This window comes from Terrapene carolina, unplaced genomic scaffold (assembly GCF_002925995.2).
Source record: "Terrapene carolina triunguis isolate 2854851 unplaced genomic scaffold, T_m_triunguis-2.0 Scaffold233, whole genome shotgun sequence".
NCBI classification, from domain to species: domain Eukaryota; kingdom Metazoa; phylum Chordata; order Testudines; family Emydidae; genus Terrapene; species Terrapene triunguis.
This window is the reverse complement of record NW_020664584.1, coordinates 6,303,490-6,320,131: the sequence shown is the minus strand read 5'-3', so window position 1 is coordinate 6,320,131 and position 16,642 is coordinate 6,303,490. Positions and strand designations below refer to the sequence as shown.

Genomic DNA, 16,642 nt, shown 5'->3' with positions numbered 1-16,642 from the left:
ACAGCCAGAGACAACCTTTCCTGAATTGTGTATGACCTTTAGTACTTTGCATGAGGCAGGGCTCTCCTAATGTGCGTGATACTTATGCGCAGTTCTGGAAGTCCACATTCAGCTTGGGAGGATTCCTTAACTCCATAAAAACTGACTTGCAGAAAACTTCAGAGGGATTCATAAAGTGACACACTCTGCCAAAAAAGCCATTACCTGTTTCCGAGTCACTGATAACTCAGAAGAAAGTTATGTTGAATGCTTTTAGATCAATGTCCTAGAAGATAAAGCACAAGATGGGGTATTGGTGTCTGTTACAGACCACCAAATCACACAAGAGAACAGGGTGACCGGCTTCTTTGCACCTATCTAAAATGTTAGGGGGAAAAAAGGTGTGTGATCATGGGCAACTTCAATTTGAGTGACATATGTTGGAGGTCTCATGCTGCCAGTACTCAAACATCCTTAGAATTTCTAATATTACAGATGACCATTTCCTAACTTAAAGTATGGCATCCAACACAGGGGAAATTTTATATTAGACTTGGCCTTAACTGATGAGGGGGAACGGATCACAGAATTAAAAATTAATGGTTGCTTATGTACAGGTGATCATGACTTGATCACATTTATAATGTGCAAACAGAATGAAGTCCAGACTAGTAGTACATATAGTTGGTGCATTAACAGGGCCAATATTACAAAGCTGAAAACAATTATGAGACAAATCATCAGGGAGGAAAAATTTAAATCCGAAACGTGTGACTGATAATTTGTAATTGTTTAAGAACACTTTACTAGATGCCCAAAGAGCCACAATCGAGGAAGCAAGCTGTATTGGTTAAAAAAAGATCTGGTTTAAAGAGGAAGTGAAGGCACCTATAAATTAAAAAAAAAATATATATATATAAAACAAATGAAAGAAAGGGGAAGTAGATAGTAATGATTATAAATCAGAATTTAGGAACTGTAGACAAATCATAAGGGACACAAGGAGAACTCTATGGCCAGCAGAGTGAAGAATAAGAAGAAGGGTTTTTTTTGTTTTTGTTTTTAGGTATATTAGGAACAAAAAGAAATCTAACAATGGTATTGGTCCATTAATAGATGAAAATGATAGAATTAACAATAATAATAATGCAGAAGAAGTGGAAATGTCCAATAAAAATTCTGTTCTGTATTCGGGGAAAAACAGATGATATAGTCATATCATATAACACACTTTCCATTCCACTAGTATCTCAGGAGGATGTTCAACAGCTGCTACTAAAGTCAGACATTTTTAAATCAGCTGGTCCAGATAACTTGCATCCAAGAGTTTTACAAGAGCTGGCTGAGGAGATCACTAGACTGTTAAAGCTCATTTTCAATAAGTCTTGGAACACTGGGGAAGTTCCAGAAGACTGGAGGAAAGAATATTTAAATATCTACAGAATATTTAAAAATGGCAAACAAGATGACACGGGTAATTATAGGCCAGTCATTCTGACATCGATCCCAGGCAAGATAATGCAGGATAATAGGGGAAGGGGGAAAGAGGCAGTGGGAAAGGAAGGGGGAAGAGAAGAGGGATGGGGCACTGGGGCGAGGGGGATAAGGGCAGGGGACAGTGGGGAGAGCAATGGGGAGGGGATGGGGCAGGAAGGCAGCTACGGCATCACTGGGAGGCACGAGAGCGGCAGCATTGTTTCAGCAGCTGGCGCCGGAATGACAGCAGCTCCCACGTTCAGGTCACCAGAGCAGCAGCAGCTGGGGATCCCCTGTTAAGCTGGTCCATCTCTCCCCAGCACCAGCAGCCCAGGTACCACTCCGGGATGGGGAGGGTGAGAGGGGGGAGAGCCAATGAACCAGGGGAACTGGCTTCAGCACAAGCATGCACATACACGCATTGCCCCTGCAAATATAGCAGTCAAACTACACCTATGCTTGTGTGGCTGACAGGCTGATGGTGTCAGGGAGCTGATACCCAGCTAAGCACAAGTAGGACTCTCTCTTGCTGGAGGCAGGAGTAATGAGGTGACTCACAATCCTGGGTACCCCAAGAACTGTCACACTGATGTAGTCAATTAATGAAGAACTAAAGAAAGTAACATAATTAATGCCAGTCAACATGAGTTTTGGAAAACAGATTCTTTCAAACTAACTTTTTATCTTTTCTTGATGAGTGAATAGTGTTGATGTAATATTGTATTGCCACGCTTATTTCTGGACTGCTGCTGGCAGGGTGCTACCATCAGATCTGGGTGTCCGGCCAACAGCTGCTGCTCTCCGGCCACCCAGCTCTGAAGGCAGTGCAGAAGTAAAGGTGGCGATACTGGTCATGTGGTACCAAGTCAAACGCCTTACAGAAGTCAGACTTCTGTAAGGCGTTTGACTTGGTACCACATGACATTTTGATTAACAAACTAGAACGACATAAAATTAACACCGCACACATTAAATGGATTAAAGCAGGGGTTCTCAAACTGGGGGTCGTGACCTCTCAGGGGGTCACGAGGTTATTACATGGGGGGTCGCAAGCTTTCAGCCTCCACCCGCAGACCCTGCTTCACCTCCAGCATTTATAATAGGGTTCATTATTTAAAAATGTGTTTTTAATTTATAAGGAGGGGGGTTGCAGTCAGAGGCTTGCTGTGTAAAAGGGGTCACCAAACAAAAGTTTGAGAACCACTGGATTAAAAGCTGGCTAACTGATAGGACTCAAAAAGCAATTGTAAACAGGGAATCATCACCTAACAAGTGCGTTTCTACTGGGGGTCCCACAGGGATCGGTTCTTGGTCCTATGCTATTAACATTTTTATCAATGACCTGGAAGAAAACAAAATCATCCCTGATAAAGTTTGCAGATGACACAAAGACTGTGGGAATAGAAAATAATAACAAGGACAGGTCACTGAGCGATCTGGATTGCTTGGTAAGCTGGGCACAAGCAAACAGTATGTGTTTTAATAGGGCTATACACCTCTACCCCGATATAACGCGACCCGATATAACATGAATTCTGATATAACGCGGAAAAGCAGTGCTCCGGGGAGAGGAGGGGGGGCTGCACACTCCAGCAGATCAAAGCAAGTTCGATATAATGCGGTTTCACCTATAACGCGGTAAGATTTTTTGGCTCCCGAGGACAGTGTTATATCAAGGTAGAGGTGTATGTAAACATATACATCTAGGAACAAAGAATGTGGCCATACTTACAGGATAGAGGACTCTACCCTGAGAAGCACTGACTCTGAAAAAGATGTGGGGGCTGTGGTGGATAATCAGCTGACCATGAGATCCCAATGCGATGCTACAGGCCAAAGGGTACTGCGATCTTTGGATGCATAAAAGGGGAATCTTGAGTAGGAATAAAGAGGTTATTTTAATCTCTATATTTAGCAATAGTGCAACTGCTGCTGGAATACTGTGTCCAGTTCTGGTGTCCACAATTCAAGAAGGATGTTGATAAATTGAAGAAAATTCAGAGAAGAGCCAGGAGAACGATTAAAGACTTAGAAAACATGGTTTATAGTTAGGGACCTACCAAATTCACGGCCATGAAAATGTGTCACGGACCATGAAATCTGGTCTCCCATCATGAAATCTGGTCTTTTCTGTACTTTTACCCTATACTATACAGATTTCACAGGGGGAGACCAGTGTTTCTCAAATTGGGGGTCCTGTTCCAAAAGGGAGTTGCAGGGAGATTGCAAGGTTATTTTAAGGGGGTCGCAGTATCGCCACCTTTACTTCTGCACTGCCTTCAGAGCTGGGTGGCCGGAGAGCAGCAGCTGTTGGCCGGACACCCAGATCTGATGGCAGCACCCTGCCAGCAGCAGTCCAGAAATAAGCGTGGCAATACAATACCATGCCACCCTTACTACTATACTGCTGACTTCAGACCTGGGTGGCTGCTGGCTGAAGGCCCACCTCTGCAGGCAGCAGGGCAGAAGTAAGGATAGCAATACCATACCATGGCATCCTTACTTCTGTGCTGCTGCTGGCGGTAGCTCTGACTTCAGAGCTGGGATCCCGGCCAGCAGCCACCACTCTCCAGCTGCCCAGCTCTGAAGGCAGCGCCACCAGCAGCAGCAGCACAAAAGTAAGGGTAGCAGTACTGCAACCCACTACTACAATAACCTTGCGACCACTCACAACTCCTTTTTGGGTCAGGACCCCTACAATTACAACACCATGAAATTTCAGATTTAAAGAGCTGAAATCATGAAATTTATTATTTTTAAAATTCTATAACCATGAAATTGACCAAAATGGACCATGAATTTGGTAGGGCCCTATGTATAGTGATAGACCCAAGGAGATCAATTTATTTAGCTTAACAAAGAAAAGGTTAAGGGATGACTTGATTACAGTCTGCAAGTACCTACATGGTGAACAAATATTTGATAATGGGCTCTTCAATCTAGCAGAGAAAGTTCTGACATGATCCAATGGCTGGAAGTTGAAGGTGGACAAATTCACACCAGAAATAAGGTGTAAATTTTTAATAGTGAGGATAATGAGTCATGGGGGGGGGGTGCATTCTCCATCGCTGGCAATTTTTAAAATCAAGATTGGATGTTTTTCTAAAAGATATGCTGTAGGAATTATTTTGGGGAAATTATCTGGCCTGTATTATACAGAAGGCTAGACTAGATAATCACTATGGTCCCTTCTGGCCTTGGAATCTATGAATAAGACACAAACATATTTGGAGTTCCCAGACACTTTGGAGTCACATAATGTGTCAAAAAGAGTTAGGAAAATGTTCAAGTGTTGTAACCTCATTTTGTGAGCCCTCATATCTCCCATATGTCTGATTTGTTAGCCTCATTTTATCAGAAAAATTCTGCACTATAAGACTCTCTCACCCACGAAATTTCAGTTTAGCTTTGCTGAAGCTAAAGGGAGATTATAATGGTAGGCAATCTCCAAACTTAACTATACAATTACGGTGATAGCCCAGTGCATGCAACAAGATAGTTTATTTTAAATAATTAACTCAGCAACAGCCCCAGGAACTCTGCATTTTTTTTTCTGCTGCCTTCGAGGAGGGCTACAACTAAGGAGGATTCAGGGAGGGTGCTCCGACGGCCGAAGGCAGCTCTGGTTCCACCCTCCCGGCCAGGGGCAGCCCCAGAGCCTGCAGAGGTTTATAGTGTTAGCCCCCATTTAGAGCTGGGTACTCCCCACTATCCCAGTGGGCCCTACGTGGGTAAGGTTTACCATTTGCCCTGGCTAACAGCTATTCTGTTGTATTTAGAAGAGCATGAAAGATATGATCAGTAGTCTTAGCATCACTATTTTCTCTCTGTCAAAAGTCTAGCAATATTTCTATTATTAGATACTCCTATAGTCAATTTAAGGTTCCCACTATTAAAAGGTGTGGCCCAAAACATGAATAGACCAGTACTATAATGAAAATCATACTTCATCCTGATGTTTAACCACCTGAGTTACTGAATACATTAGCCAGCACCTGTCCATGTATGTTCTACAAGACTCTGCTAATATCAGTTTTCAGCAGAATAAACGATAGCAACCATATACAAAGTTCTGTTCAGGCTGATGTACAGAAGGGGTTCCCTGGCCTGCATCTGAAGGAGGTCTTATGGCAACCTCCATGAGATGCTTCCTGAGGCAGAGAGCCCAACCCTTCTTGGGTACGGTTGAGGAAGGACTGATAGATACTGCACCTGGCCCTCTCCCAAGGTGAAGAGGCAGTGTTGATGTTCGTCACTGACCGAGAAGGAATGCGGGCAGGAGGCACAGATTTTAAAGCCTGGGGCACAGTACAGTACCCGTGTTTGGATACCCGGGGCAGGGAGAGCAGAGACAAAAAAACAGGCCCCCAAACTAGCTATTCTACTCTAAAATGACTAGAAACTACCTAAAAACAATAAAAGCAGTACACATCTATAAAAACTAACTATATACGAGTTTCCGGGCGCAGTGGCGCGCGCCTATAGTCCCAGATACTTGGGAGGCTGGTGGATCGCTTGAGCTCAGGGGTTCTGGGCTGTGATGCGCTATGCTGATCGGGTGTCCAGTACCACTGACAGCCTGGCCAGCGGGTGGCTGAGGGAATGGCTAGAACAACACGAATGACATGTGAGGGCTCTGTGAGGGCTGATGGACCAATCTGACAAGGGGATACACAACTTTGCTGTCCAGAAGTGTAGGGGGACATTTGGGAGTCTTAATGCAACAGTATCCTACTTTAATAACACCTGGGCTAACCAGTCTCTTCAATAGAGAAAAAAGATGTGTGGCCAAGGAGAATAAAGAGGCTGTGGCAATAAAGAATTTCTTGAAAGTTGTATGATTAAGGCAAAGTCAAAGAGAAACAGACACCCTCCAAAGATAGCTACATTCATCCTGAATCTATAGCGACTATCTACTTACCTTTGGCCAGCAACTATTGCAGCATTTGCTTCAAGTTCTGCAAGAGAAAAAGATATATTTCTAAACTGCTGCGGAAATATATACACGTTAAAAATCAGATATCTGGAAGATATGTGACTGCTACCTGTAATATAGGCTTTGGGGGAAAACTATGAAATACACTGTAGGATTCTCTCACAACATTTCATGGTAATGTTAAAACACAGCAGAAATATACACAGGCACATCTATATTTTAAGAAACCTAGACTTCGTTTTAAATATTCTCAGTGTAACATACAGTATAACGTTTTTCTCATTAGTATAACTTGAACCCACCCTTTGCCTCAAAATAAACACAACCCTTTAGGCACCATTATTTATCTCAGATCGCTTATCCTAAACTGGGTTGGTAAAATAACTTCCCTACTCTACAAGACAATTGTTACTCTCAAACTAAACAACCCTATAGCTAGGAAATTCCATACTGGATCAGACCAGTGGTCCAGCTAGCCCAGTATCACATCTCTGACAGTGGCCATCACCAACTACATCAGAGAAAGGTACAAGAAACCCCGCAGAAGGCAATTGTAGAATAGCCTGCCCACAAGGAAAGGTTTTTCTTAACCTTCATTTGAGTTAGTCTTTGCCTTATGCCATGAGGCATGAAGGCTTATATCCCTTCCAAAGGGGTTTCTTTTTTAAATCTTGAAAGTATAAGTCAGGATATTCTTAATATAAATGTACAATCCTTTTTTGAGTCTTGCTAAGCTCCTGGCCTCAAAGATAGCTTATAGCTATGAGTTCCACAGTCTTGTTGTGTATTGTTTGAAAAAGTATTTCCTTTTTTCAATTTTAAACTTGACATCTTTCAATTTTATTGAATGTCCCCTTTTTCTTATATTATGAGAAAGGATTACTAGAAGCTGCTGGTCTGCCTTCTTCATACCATTCATTATTTTGTACAACTTTTGCATGTGCTCCTCTTGTATGTCTCCTCTCTATGATAACCAGTCCCATTTAATGAGATTTTTTCCAGGTCTCTAATCTTCTTGTTGCCAGTCTTTGAATCCCTGCTCTTTTGGCTAAGTCTTCATTGAGACAGGGTGCCCAGATCAGTATTCCAGACAAGGACATGCCATTGATTGATAGAATAGTGTTATAATTTAATATATTTTCAGTATTATTCTCCACTCCATCCTGAAATATCCTAAAATTTTGTTCACTTTTCTTAGCCACTGCTGCACAAAGCACTGACAAGCTTTTCCTTTAAGAATGCTTTAACAATGCCTGTTAACTTTTTAATTAAATGTAATTTTTCTACAGTGTGTTCCAAACGTGACAGTTAGAAAAAGAATTTTTTAAAAACTCACTAAGAAATAAGGAGAGTTGGCTTATCAAACCACTGGATTCATATTCTTGTCTGACCCACAACAACAGAAAAGCAAAATGGACTGAATATGCTAATCTAGAGCAAGAGACTGAATTTTGAAGTTACTAGAAATTTTCCTTCCATGCAGAATTCTATAAGCAAGGATAATATTCCATAGTAAAAATCAGAATAGCAGTTTCTTCACGTGAACTTCCAGTGACACCCACATCCCCCCAGCTTGATGAGCAGAACATAACCCCAAAAGCATGCCTGCCTGTAATTGTTTTCTTTCATTTAAATGGATGTTTTTGAACAAGTCAGTGCAGTCTTTTCTTCAAGTCCCATTTCCAATCACACTAAGGCCTCCACACACGTGCTGAACTGTACACATATTAATGGTCCCATCAATGACAATGGGGCTACTCACGTGTGTGTGTTTTTAGGATTAAGGCCTCAGCAAGATTTGTTTGGTTTTTTAAACAGAATTTAATATGTCTATTATCTTAGATGACAGCAAATAGCTCTTCCCAAAGGCAGCAAGAAAAACGGATCGGTGCAAACGCTGCTATGGGTTCTCTAAAAAAACGAGTAGAAAAGAAATTAGATTTTAGGGCCAGAATTTCAAAAGGGATCAAGTACCCAGCAGCACATATTTAGGCCTCTAAGGATGTGGACAGTTTTTCAAGAGCACTCAGTTTCCCATTTAGGGACCTAAATGGATTTCAAAGGTCTTCAGCACCCAGGAGCTCCCATTTAACACCTCTGAAAATCATCTAGGTATCTAAATGGGAGAACTGAGTTCTTTGGAAAATCCAGCCCTTAAAGTTGATGGCTGAGACTTTCAAAGCTGTCCTGGGAGATGTAACTATACCACCATTAAAATAAATGGAAAATGTGTCTAAATCCCCATCACTACTTTGAAAATTTCAACCTACATTTCAAAAAACAATATAGTCTGTTCACATAAATTAAAATTAAGGCATGCAGGACAAAATGCTTAAACAGCAGGAGCCACCCAAGCTACCATGCTGATCATTCCCATAAATTTATGAAATAACTGTTTCAATGAATAACAGTATCAAAATTGTTTCAATAAGGACAGTGTGTACAACCAACAAAAGGCAACTGCTTCCCAGAAATGCAAAATAATGCAAAGTTGCATACATAACGCATAGGTGTATGCTGATTTCCACAGTAAAAATTACCTCTTCTTTGAACAGCACTTTCTGGTGTTGCAACTGGAGTTTCCTTCTGGGTTAAATGTTGTGAAGATGCTAAAAGGGAGGAAAAAGTCAGCACCGATTCACTTTTCTTTCAAAAGCAATTACAGGATTTTTTGCCTTGCACGATCAGCCCAGCCAACACAGCAATATGGTAACCTAAGACTGATTGCATTTCTTTTGGGGGGGAGGGAAATGGGGGGGGGAGGGGCGGTGGTAGAAAAACCAAGGAGAAAAAAAATTTCTGCTTGTTTTTTGCATTAAAAATTTTGGATTTCTCCAATCCATATAGTTTGGTTGGTTGGAGAATTGGTGAAATTAGACATCACATGAGATAAAGGACTGAAAAAGTTAAGGGATTTTCATTTAGGTTTTTTTTAAATTCTGGTCTTTCTTTGGTTTTAACAATGATACAATTCCAATACCTAATGAACATTTGGGAGAAAGGATGTCTATTAATGTTAAACACTCTTACCCTTTCAATTAAATTGCAAGAGTTTAAAATACATTGCAGAGATTCTCAAGAAGACCTCCAGAAAAACCAACGAAGACCTGACTTAATATTCTTTATACTACTAAGTTAAAAATAAGCAGGGGAAAACAGACTTGTTAGAAAAAAAGCATGCTAAATAATTCAAAAAGAAAATAAACCCAGAACTGTTTAGGTCCAACTTAAACAACTGACTATATAACTTTAGAGCCATAAAATTATACATACATTTTGAGATAAAACTGAAAACTCAGTTCTTCCTTTAACTGCATGGCAAGTCTAACTGAAATTCTGTGATCTTCCTTCAGTGGCTGATCCCACTGCCAAAATCTTAAAGCAGCATAGAATATGCAACTATCTACCTCTGCTTTACAAGTTGGTGAACTCAAGTTGCAGGATAAAGACAATCTTGAACGCAGCTTCTTCGCACATAAAAAGGCTTTTGCTTTCACCTTTAAAATACCATCACCTCTGGTGTGGAACTGGTGCAGCAATCACCAGCCCTTTTACTATTTCAGAGTTAAATGTTGCCACACCACTTATGGGTTTGTAACTACTGCCTATGTTACATAGCCAGCTGGGCTGAAAAAGGTTACATAGCGCTCAGAATGTCAAAAAAAAAAAAAAAGGTGTGGGGGGAAAGGGGACGGGGGTTCCTGTTACTTTTCAGTGAGACATGAAGTTTTCAAGTGTGGAACTGCAGCTTGCTGCAAACATTAGAGCAACTATCTATTTTGTACTCTTGAAATAAAACCTACATAATTCCAGGGGTTATATTCCCACGAACTAACAAGGTCACTCTACCATATTATATTTTATGCTTCCAAGGAAACCTCCTCTCTCTGTAACTAGATTACACATCTGTTCCCATTCCTTTTCTCGGTATTTATCTCACATACTGAATAAAAGGAGCAGCAGCAAAGTCACTTGGAAAGTAACACAACATTGTTTGCCATCAATGTTTTAGAGGAAGATTGTCATGGCTAATTTTTGTTAACAGCTTCCCCCCCCCCCCGAACCCCCATTGTGGAATAATGTTAAGACATCTAATTAGCTGATAAAGCTATCATTAATACTTCAGGTAAAATTGTGGTCCCATTCACATCTATGGAAAAATTCCCATTCAATGGTGTCAGTATTTCAATCCTGGTGTCCAAATTTCATGATATAAAGCACTAATGGGAAATGCTTCCAAGAATTTACTTCAGAAGCCATTTTATTTCTATTCCATTTTCAGGGGGACTATAAAAACGACAGCAAAAATTAGCTGGGTCATCTTAAACCCTGTTCAGCTGCTTGAATAGTAATAGTGACCAAAAAAACCAGGTTAGACATCAAGATACTTTTTGTACTCACATGACATTTACTCATAATTACATCTCGTTGTTTTGTGTCTCTGAAATGTGGATATTTAAACTCACTCTTTTTAAGTGGAAAAAAGAGAATATTAAAAAAGTTGCTGCACATTGATGGTAATTAATAATTTCCAGAAAGGGTTAACATTTTTAGAATGGGGACCTTGTGCTCATGCTCATAGTTAAGTCTTCTTACCCACATTTAATTCTTTGGGACAAAAGTTTTACTTCACATACTAATTTGAAAGAAAAATCACTCTAAACATAATACAAAAACAAACTTGCATTCTCTGGCAAGAATATTTCCAATCCATACAGAATTTTCCTGGTTGGAGAATTGGTGAAATTATAGGTCACAAGAGATTGAACAACAGAAATTGTATGTACACCTTTTATCATCTTTACATGTGTTCAAATACAATTTTTCTCCCTACATTTGATCTTTAAGTGAAATTACTCATGCATTATAGCATCAGAGCATACTGCACTTGAAATCTCATGTTAAGTATTTTGCTTCACAACAGGATTAAGGGGAAGAAATGGTTTTGAGCAAGTAAACTTGTATTTTGAACACAAATATATCTTTCAGCTCTACTGCAGTAGCAAGAAAAATTATGAATTTCACATAATAAAATTATTTAAAAATTGGGAATATTTTCACAAGTTTAGCATGTAGAAAAAATTAATGCAGCCTCTTAATACACTCAAAGACTCATGAAATCACAGTTTTTATGAAGATGCTTTTTGTTTCTGTTCTAAGAGCTGACCGACAGCAATTCTCTTATGTAAGAATTGAGTTAAATGTGGGAACAAGAAACTTTTTAAAATAAAAATAAGCTGTTTTCAGTGTAATGTTACAAGCACAGTTATACCATTCAGATGCTATAAAAACAATGCTCTAGGAGCAGCAACTGGGTTATATTACCCTCTGTTGAACTGTCTGGATTTTATGTTAATTGCAAATGCAGATTCCTAAAGCTTCACATATCAGCTGAATTTCTGGCTCATAATTGTAATAGGTGGTGGGAGAATAACAGTGCACACAGAGTACGTACCTATATTCTGTGGCAATTCCTGATGTGCTCCTCCTTTTTCCTCCACTAAGCCAATCCCAATTTGCTCATCTGGTAAACCACCACGGTTACTATTAGTGCTTGGAGCGGTGGGTGCAAGCTCTGAGATTATAGGAGTGGTTACTACCGACAGTACATTCGTGGGAGGAGTGTTGCTTGATAAGCTTGGAGATACAGAAGCAGAAACAGTAGCAGCCGTGCTAACACTCAAATTCCCAGGCCCAGAAGTGCTCTGTCTTAGAAGACTGAGTGCTGGAGGTGTCACAGTTCTATTGTCTAGCTCTACAGGTAATTGCTCTGTTCCCAGACTATTAGGGCCCTGGCCTTCAACTTCTCCATCCAAAGAATGTTGTTCCTCCCCTTTTTCAAGGGAGCCTGTAACTTTTTTACATGCTTTGGTCAGCAAAAATTGACCAATCTTGTCCACTTTTCCCTTTCCCTTACCGGATGAAACTGGACTTCGCCTGTTTCCAGAAGATCCCGGACTACTTGTTAGAAGAGATGTAACCACAGCTCCAGACTGTGTCGCCGTTACAGAGCACTGATCAGCTGATACACTAGCTTGAGAACTGGACTCATCTGGGTTAAAATCTTTGACTTGTTGAACATGGGGATGTGGAAGAACATTTGAAGATGCCATAGACGGGGGAGAAGGAAGTTGAATAGGAGCTGCCAGTGGATTAAGAACCAGTGACCTGCTTGTTGGTATACTAGGGACAGGACTATTAGGAGGAGCAGGCCCTGATGAAAACTTTATGTTCTGTGGTATGTGCAGAGGACCTACAACTGCAACTGACTGAGGCATTAAATTAGAGTTAGAGGTCAATGGTGCAGTTGGAATTGTACTTGGCTGAGATCCTTTCATAACCTGAATGATTGAAGATGAGTTTATAAAAACTGGTGTAATGAACTGAGGCCGGGAATTAGACTGAACTGCTGATTGTCCCTCAGAAACCATAACTTTGTTACTTACATTGGGCATTGTGACGACAGTAGAGACTAATGTAGGCTGTAAATGAGATGGTAATGGTGTTGATGTGTTAGCAGAAGATGTAATGGGGTTTGAAGTTACAAAAACTGTTATCTGATTGGGTGGTAAAGAAGTGGAAATAGAGGAGGAGCTAACAGGTCTTTGTATTACTGGAGGGACATTCTGTGTAACATTTAAATTCATCTCTCCTAGTTCTTGGTGCACTTGAGTTGAACAGGCTTCATTATTCTGAGGCAAGCTTAAGGAACTAGAAGGTTCTTTGCTTGAAGAGGAATCCTGTAGTGGAGGAACAACAGCTATCTTCTTTAGCTCCTCGCCAGAGGTTACCATTGATGGTAATTCAAGACTGGTGAGCCCAGGGGGTTTAATGGTTACATTGGGAGCTCCAGAATTATCAAGAAGTTGACTTAAGGAAGTTGGTGCCTCTCTCATAGTCTTATTTTCCTCCAAGCTGGGAAGCTTGTTGGTATCTAAAGATGGCTCATCTTTTTTTGGTTGTTCTTCAGAAATTTTGATTTCTTGGCTGGGAAGGCCTTTTAGTTCAATATTAGGCTGGTCTTTGTTACCCTGGACAACCTGTGTACTTTGGCATTCATTGTCTTGAGAAACATTAAGGCTCTCTTTGCTATCTTCAGGAATGCCAGTCATAACAGACACAGAAATTGCAGGATTCTGAGTATTCAGCATGTTGTTGTTTGGAAAACTTGTTGTCACAGGTGTTGATAAAGAAGTTGGACCAACTACCATGTTTCTTTGTAATTCCATGTTTTGCAAAAGTGATGGGTTCTGTGGAGTCGGCAATGCTAATTTAGCTGCTTTTGAATTTTGTCTGCCAGGACTTGGCGTGGTTTTCCTACTAGATCCAGGACTGGACCTTCTGCTATTGCTTGGACTTGCTCGCTTTGTTCCTCCAGTGTTGGCTTGCTTTCCTGAATTGACAACAACAGTATCCAGCTTGTGAGACTGTGGAGCAGCAAAACCAGACTGATTGTTAATTGTGAGATTTGATGGGGCTTGTCCAATGGCCTTCAAGGTAGTTGGATTAAGACCCTGTTGATCAAATCCTCTGTTAAGATTAGGCCTTGGAGGCAAAGGAATATTAATTTGGGGAGGAAAGAGACCCGCAATAGAAGCATTAAGTCTCTCTGGAGATAAGCTTATTTCTGAAGGTTCTGTGCTAGGTGGACGATTATTAGGAGTCTGAGGATAGTATGGTCTTGGGCTTGCTCTGTTTGGGGTTTTAGGCCTTGAAGTTTGAGATGGGGTGGCTACATTTGGGAAATGGTGTGTATGAGAGCCAGGTAAAGAATTAGATTGTTGTTGAGGACTTGCACCTTGGGAAGTTGAAAGTGGAGAAGGTCCAGGTTTTGGCCCCGTCATCATTAACTGAGTTTGTGAAACTACTAAATGAGAGGTCATATTATTTTGAGCCCCTGATGCCGGTGGCCCGTCAGCTCCATTTCCTTCTGGGAGAGAGGGTACTGATGAAACTTCTCCCAGTGGTGAACTGGAAGGATTCTGTACATTATCTTGGTAAACCATCTTTCTTGCACTATTCCCCAGAGGAGGATTGCCTGGCAAAGAAATTCTTTGCTTATCAGGAGATGGAGGTACTGATCCAGGACCTTGTAAACTAACCATTACTGACATGTTACCACTCTGCTGCATTGGCATTCTTTGAGTTTCTGGATTTAAAGGGCCCCTAGGTGGATGAACACCATGTGGCACAGGAAGCCTGACTGATTTAGGATCCTGTTGCATCATAAGCATCATCATCATTTGTTGCTGTTGCTGCTGAGTCTGTGGCTGTGCCTGGGGTGGTGGTGGTGGCGGCTGCTGCTGCTGCGCATGTTGCATAAGTTGAGGTGGCATCTGCTGAAGAGGCCTTTGTTCAACTGGCTGAGATGGATAACCTAAAAACAGACACAAAAAAACCTATACGTTATTAATTCTTAGAAACTTCAGAAAAAACAGTATTTGTGTGACCAGCTCCAACAGATAAATAATGTTCCTTTTGTATCAGTGTAACATGACACTGTTCTCTTTAATTAATATCTATAAGTTTATACTCACTCCTGGGTTACAACCCCCCCGGACAAGAACCATTTTACCGAGGGAAAAGATTTAACACAAACAAAAAACCCACATGGCATTTATCAGTGCCTTGAAGGGGCTTACATATAATGCTTCATTTAACGTACCGCTGACTTCCAGGACGCATGTAATTTTATTACAGCAATCAGTGGCTACCATTCTGGGTCTACTTCATCTGAAGAATAAGGGTACGTCTGCACTACCTGCCGGATCGGCTGGTAGTGATCGATCTATCGGGGATCGATTTTATCGCGTCTAGACGAGATAAAAATCAATCCCCGATTGCTCTGCCATCAACTCCAGAACTCCACCGTGGCGAGAGCTGAAAGCGGAGTCGACGGGGGAAGGCAGCGGTCAACTCGCCGCCGTCCTCACGGCCAGGTAAAACTTCGCGTAGCTGAAGTTGCGTATCTTAGGTCGATCCCCCCTCCAGTGTAGACCTAGCCAGACTCTGCAGGCTTTTATAGCTATGTTTTCACTGACAAGGGCAGAGTTCAACATTGCCTATATTTACATATGTCTTTGAAATGGGAAAAAAATTAACAGCAACTGTGGGACTCTGAAGAGCAAACTCGTGACTGAAATTTGACAGCTTCAGGGGTACATTGCAAAATCCCACACCATATCACATAGCCAAACAGCAAAAATGGTGTGGTGGTCCTAATGGCCATTATGGTTTAACATCTGAAATATCCTCTATCTGTGGTCTCTATCCTGTATAAACAGGGAGGATAAATCTAATTAGGTCTTTTACTAGTTTCTCCATGACATTATTTAAGAAATACATAACATATCAATTTGATGTACTATAGGCCCTAATGTTAACCATTAGATCTCTTCTAAAAAAAGACAGTGAGCAAGTATGTCTCTATCAATAATATATTTCAAAAATAAGCAATAAAAGACAAAAACTTCTACTTTTAGGTAAAGAAATCAGTCTTCAAAGACAAATGTTATCTCTAACTCTATGCCCTATAAGACCAATAAGCCAAAGACTTAAAAATACAAGCACCAAGAAAAAAAACAGGTAAAATAATAAAAGCAAGTCCAAAATGGATTTCCAAATCAAATACAGATCTCTAAGTTTCACTGACAGAAACATGAAAGCAAAGTGAATATTGGACAAACAATTATAGTAAATTTCACAGGTTAAAATGTTATCCCTGTATAATCCTATTGAATTCAACAGGATACTTCCAGGTATAATGCAGAGCAGAATTTGGCCTTAAGTGTTCAAATACAGCTTAAAGCTTTAAATAAAACAAAACATTTAGACAACCTGCACCAATTATTTGCTAATGCCTGATGTCAGTTAAGAAACAATATATATCCCCACATATAATATTCCCATAGTCAAAAAAATACTGTATATCATCTTTGTTTACTACATTATATAATCGTGTTAAGAACTTATCATCACCTGGTGGCCTGTTTGTGAAATCTGAAAGTTTGGGGCCAGTGTTGTCTAAATTTATTCCTTGCTCTCCAGGCAACGGTGGCTGATCAGTCTCCTCCAGGCCAGCTGGACGTGTTTCTGAAGAACTTAAACAGAAATAATAGTAATTAATGAACATTCAGCTGTTCCAGAGCCAGTGCCAAATTTTGTTCTACATTTGCTTGAATTATTTAAGATTGAAAAATAAATAATCCTTAACATTTATGTAGTACTTTTCATTCATAGATCTCGAAGTGC

General features: G+C 40.5%; 1 protein-coding gene across 2 annotated transcripts in view; it reads right to left on the bottom strand.

Moving 5' to 3' along the window:
• Positions 1-16,642, bottom strand: part of NCOA6 (nuclear receptor coactivator 6) — a 56,155-nt gene that overhangs the window by 9,041 nt on the left and 30,472 nt on the right. For both annotated transcript variants that reach the window (XM_024195334.3, XM_024195333.3), the window contains exons 10-13: positions 16,370-16,491; positions 11,847-14,768; positions 8,932-9,000; positions 6,377-6,413 (exon numbers count right to left, since the gene is read on the bottom strand). In XM_024195334.3, coding sequence (XP_024051102.2) covers positions 6,377-6,413; positions 8,932-9,000; positions 11,847-14,768; positions 16,370-16,491 — 3,150 coding nt within the window. The remainder of the gene's footprint in view (positions 1-6,376; positions 6,414-8,931; positions 9,001-11,846; positions 14,769-16,369; positions 16,492-16,642) is intronic.